At 59.5% G+C, this 4411-nt stretch overlaps 1 protein-coding gene across 1 annotated transcript; it reads right to left on the minus strand.

Annotated features, from left to right (window-relative positions):
• Nucleotides 1–777: 777 nt before the first annotated feature.
• Nucleotides 778–4109, minus strand: ANKRD33 (ankyrin repeat domain 33). The gene is made up of 4 exons (XM_068212601.1): nucleotides 3795–4109; nucleotides 3385–3514; nucleotides 2597–2737; nucleotides 778–2026 (listed from the first exon to the last, which is right to left on the minus strand). The coding sequence occupies exons 1-4, from the start codon at nucleotides 4107–4109 to the stop codon at nucleotides 1254–1256; spliced, it is 1359 nt and encodes a 452-aa protein (XP_068068702.1). The 3' UTR covers nucleotides 778–1253.
• Between the last annotated feature and the right edge of the window lie 302 nt (nucleotides 4110–4411).

Genomic DNA, 4411 nt, shown 5'->3' on the forward strand with positions numbered 1-4411 from the left:
TCTCACTGAGCCATCCCCATGATGCCAAGGGGCTGAGCGGCCGGCGGGAGCCCGTCTCTCCCTTCCCCCTGCGTGGCAGGAGCCAGGCTGGCACGGCTGATGCCACGGCTGCTCCATGTGCCGCCCGCCCCCGGCTCAGCTGCGAGCGGCAGGGAGCTGGCGAAGGAGGGCAGCCACGTGCCGGCGAGCCCGAGCGAGCCAAGGGATGGAGGGGAACAGACGGGGAGGCTGCAGCTCCTTCCCCACGGGAATCCTTCCCTGCCTGCGGCGCAGCCTGAACCTCCCGGTGCCCCATAAAGGGCAGAGCTGCAGCCTCAAGGGGGAGTGTGGACTCCCGTCCCCCAAAAAAGGAGGTGGTGCAGGGAGGGGGCTCCACACCTGGACACGAATTATTTATGACCTGGGTGACTTTTGCTCTGAGCACTGTGACACTGCCTGCTGCCCTCCTGGAGTCAAACTCTGCCCATGCTGCAGAAGCCAGCAGCCCCAGCCTCACGTTCCTGCGCTCTGGGATGGAGCTGGGTTTAAGGGAACGTCAAAATATGGGAACACCAGCACCCTGCTGCTGCTGCTGCTCAGCAATGCTGGAGCTCTGGGGGCAGCTGGGATGGAGCCCACGAGCATCCCAAGCTTCGTTTCCAGGCTGTGCCTGCAGCTGGTGCTCCTTCCATGGCATGGAGCTGTGCTAAGCCTTGGTGTGTCCATCCACCACACAGGAACACACAGGAGTGGGGAATGTCACCGAGGAGGTGACAGGGTGGCCAGGGGACACTGGCAGCAAAGGGGGAGCACTCCTGCCAGCCCCACAGCAACCCTGAGCTTTAGTCTTGGAATCAATCCTGTTAACATGGCAACCACTTCCATTTTAATTTGCTCAGCCACATTCCAATGCATGCTGCGGAATCGAGAGCTTGGGAAAATCAAAGAGGCAAAAAAAAAAAAAAAAAAAAAAAAAGAGGAAAAATAAAAGGAAAAAAAAAAGGGAAAAATAGAAAGGACTTGTGCCACAGTGCTGCTCCCTGGCATTCCTGGAGCTGGGTCCAGGGTCTCAGGACATCGGTGCCCAGCACGACATGTCCCATGCTAGGGTGGCCACCCTTGGGGTGGAGAGGACGAGAGGCCGGGCAGGGGCCTGTGAACCCTCGGGGATATTTCATTCCCATCCACCGGGAACAAAACCACCCCTGTGCCAGAGAAGTCAGCAGATCCAGGGGGACAGCAAGAACCTTGTCCCCACCCCGACACCTCCTGCCTTAGCCTTTCCTTTTCTTTTTCTTCTTCTTCTCCCCCGTCTTGGCCTCCTCGGCCGCTTTCTTCTCCTCCTTCAGCACCTTGTACCTCCACTGGGGCGGCTGCAGCAGGTGCTTGTCCTTCACACGGGGCTTCCTCTCCCCGGCGGACGAGCCGGAGGCTTTGCTCACTTTGATTTTGGGGACGGGCTCCCCCGGGGAGACGCTGTTCCCGCGCCGCAGCCACAGCGGCAGGAAGCTCAGCAGGCGGCTGGGCGGCGGCGGCCGCGGCGGCGGCCGGACCTCGGCCACGGCCCGGCCGTTGCAGGAGGATGCCCCCGTGCTGGGCCGTGAGTTTGGTTCTGATTCCTCGTCTGGGTGCGGCACGTGCTGCCCGAGGATCTCCGGCACCGACAGCCTGCGCTTGCCCACCTCGGGCGGGCTGTCGGGGCAGACGGTTTGGCAAGCGGTGGCCACGAAAGGGCTGGCGAGGGACGTGGTCATCCTCACCATGTGGTCCATCACACCGTCCTCCTCGGGGTTGCGGGGGATGTTGAAGGTGAAAAAGGATCGGATCTTCTCCGAGAGCCTCTTGCTCCTGGATTTGGGGCTCAGGGCTTTGGCCACCAGCCCGGCCAGGGCCGGCCACTCGGGCTGGTACTGGGCTGCAAACTGCTCGGCGCGCGGGCGCCGCAGGAGGCTCCGGATGCGCACGGTGGTCTCGAAGCGGCCGGTGAAAGTCGCCCATTCCCTGGCTGTCTTCCCCTTCACGGCATCCACTGCCTGCAGGTCAGCTCCTGGGGACAGCAGAGAGCGCCGTGATGCCTCAGGAATTTCGATTTTATGGTTTTCAAATCCTCTGCTGCATTAGTGCATAATTCTAAACTCCATATAAAGTGTTAGCTACTGTCTTCGTGTTTTGGTCAGACAGAACAATTCCTCTAGGCCTGAAAGTCAAGGACTCCCGACAGCTTCAGGCCCCAAAAAGTATAAACAAAAGTGAATTGAGGGGGTGCAATCTGGGGGAATATGACTTCATTACCTGAAGGTAATTGGAGGATTAACCCCTGATATGTAAATGGACCAATCTTTTATCTGTCTGAAAAACTGGTGACCATCATCCATCTTGGGTGTAGCCTCTGGGAGGCTTTTTGACTGCCCAAATTGTTTCTATTTATAATAGAAATTGTAAATGGAAGGCCTTTAATAAATACCCACTTTATTCTTTATCCTTGACCTTTGTCCACTCCTTGTCCTTTGACCTTATCCAGCCTCTGCCACTCCAAGGCATCATCACCACGTTGTCCCAGCCTGAGCAGCAGTGCCAGCCTCCCCAGGAACCCCGGGAGCCTCCAGGGGATGCTCACCCGCCAGCAGCAGGGCGGTGACGCAGTCGTGTCGCCCCTGCACCGCCGCCTTCATCAGCGCCGTCAGCCCCCGCGGGTCCCGCTGGTCCACCTCGAGGGCGGGGTAGTAGTTGAGGAGGTAGTTGACAATGGTGATGTGTCCTTAACAGCCAGAGAGAAGCTGCGTTAGAGTTCCCACCGGTAACAGGGACCTTGGCTGGGGCCGGCTGGACAAAGTTCCGTGAGGATGCAGGTGTGGAAGATTGAAGGGGTCAGGATTGAAAGGGTTTGGGTCTGTTTTGGGTTGGGTTTATTTTGGGTTGGGTATGGAGGGAACAGCAATGATGAACCAGTTGCTTTAGTGGAGAACACAGGAAAGAGTCCAAAATTGGAAAAAAACTCCAGAAAATCATGAATTCTAGCAAGGATCAATGGGAATCAAGGGTGATCCCACTTTGGGACCCTTCTCCTTCCCCTCCTGGTAAATCAGGGGGAAGGAGCCAGACTGGAGGTTTGGGTGCAACACAGAGCTCGGAGCCTTTGGGCAGGTAAATCCCTGTGACTCCTGGGGCACAAGGGGCAGCTCCAGCCCAGCTCTGCCCCTCGGCACGGCACCAGTGCAGGAATCTCCATTTACACATCATTTTTAAAGCAGAGCTGAGGTGAACCACAGCTGTAGCTGATGTCACACATCCCTTGGGAGCACGGCTTTCACGACAGCTCATTTTGGGGTTTTTGGGGGAAGCACGGGGGGGGTCACATCCCTTCTTGAGGGTGCTGCCTGTGCCAAGGCCGGGCGCAGTGCTGACCTGCCTGGGCAGCCATCATGAGGGCTGTGTTGCCATCGTTGTCCTGCTGGTTGATGTTGATGTAGGGACACTTCTGCAGCAGCGGCACGATGTCCACAAAGCCCTTGGAGCAGGCGACCATCAGCCCGTTCTGGAGAGGGAACGGCACTCAGCACCACGTTCCCACCACGGTGGGAACACCATGGGCCACCATGGCCCTTCCAAATTGTCCCCCCCACCCAAACCAGGCAGGTGCAGGATGGGAGAGCAGACAAGGTTCTGCTCCAAGGTTTGGATCAATTCCCAGGAGACCCATCCCACTCTCCTGCCCCACCTGCTTTAGCAACCCCCAGCCCTCAGGATTTGCCTGCTCCTGGAAAACCCTCGTTCTGCTCTGCAGGGAGCACACCCCACCCACCCCAGCCGCTCACCCTCCCGTTGATGTCCAGCTCTGTGGCCTCGCTCCGGGTCACCCCACGTTCCAGCCTCTCCCACACCAGCTTGGCATCATTCCTGGCACAGCACTGGTAGAGACTGAGGAACCCGGCACCGTCAGCCTCGGGGGACACCTCGTAGAAGGGGTAGACAGAGTCATCAGAGAAGATGCTGCTGGTGTCCGAGGGCTCCGAGGATCCTGACGCCTCCTCCTCCTCCTCCTCCTCCTCATAGTGCAGCTCCGGGTCGGAGGCATCCAGGCTGGAAGTGGGAGCTGCAGCACGTTCTCCTCCACTGCAGGCATCTGTCATCCGGCCTGGGCGGGGGGAGCCAGCCCAGCCTGGCCCCGCGCCCTGCCTGGGCCCAGGAGCCTCTCCCGGGTGGCCGAGGGGGCCCTCGGGGCTGTCACTGCCCCTGTGCAGACACAGAGGGGGCGTGGGAACCGGGTGGGCTCCGGCGGCCCTGATCCCGCTGGGGAGCCTCGGCTGCCCCCCAGCCTCCAGCACAGCCCAGCCCAGCCCAGCACATCCCAGTTCAGCTTCAGCTCAGCCCAGCTCAGCTCAGCCCAGCACTTCCCAACTCAGCACATCCCAACTCAGCACATCCCAACTCA

The sequence above is a fragment of the Anomalospiza imberbis genome, chromosome 22 (assembly GCF_031753505.1).
Source record: "Anomalospiza imberbis isolate Cuckoo-Finch-1a 21T00152 chromosome 22, ASM3175350v1, whole genome shotgun sequence".
In the NCBI taxonomy this organism is placed as follows: domain Eukaryota; kingdom Metazoa; phylum Chordata; class Aves; order Passeriformes; family Viduidae; genus Anomalospiza; species Anomalospiza imberbis.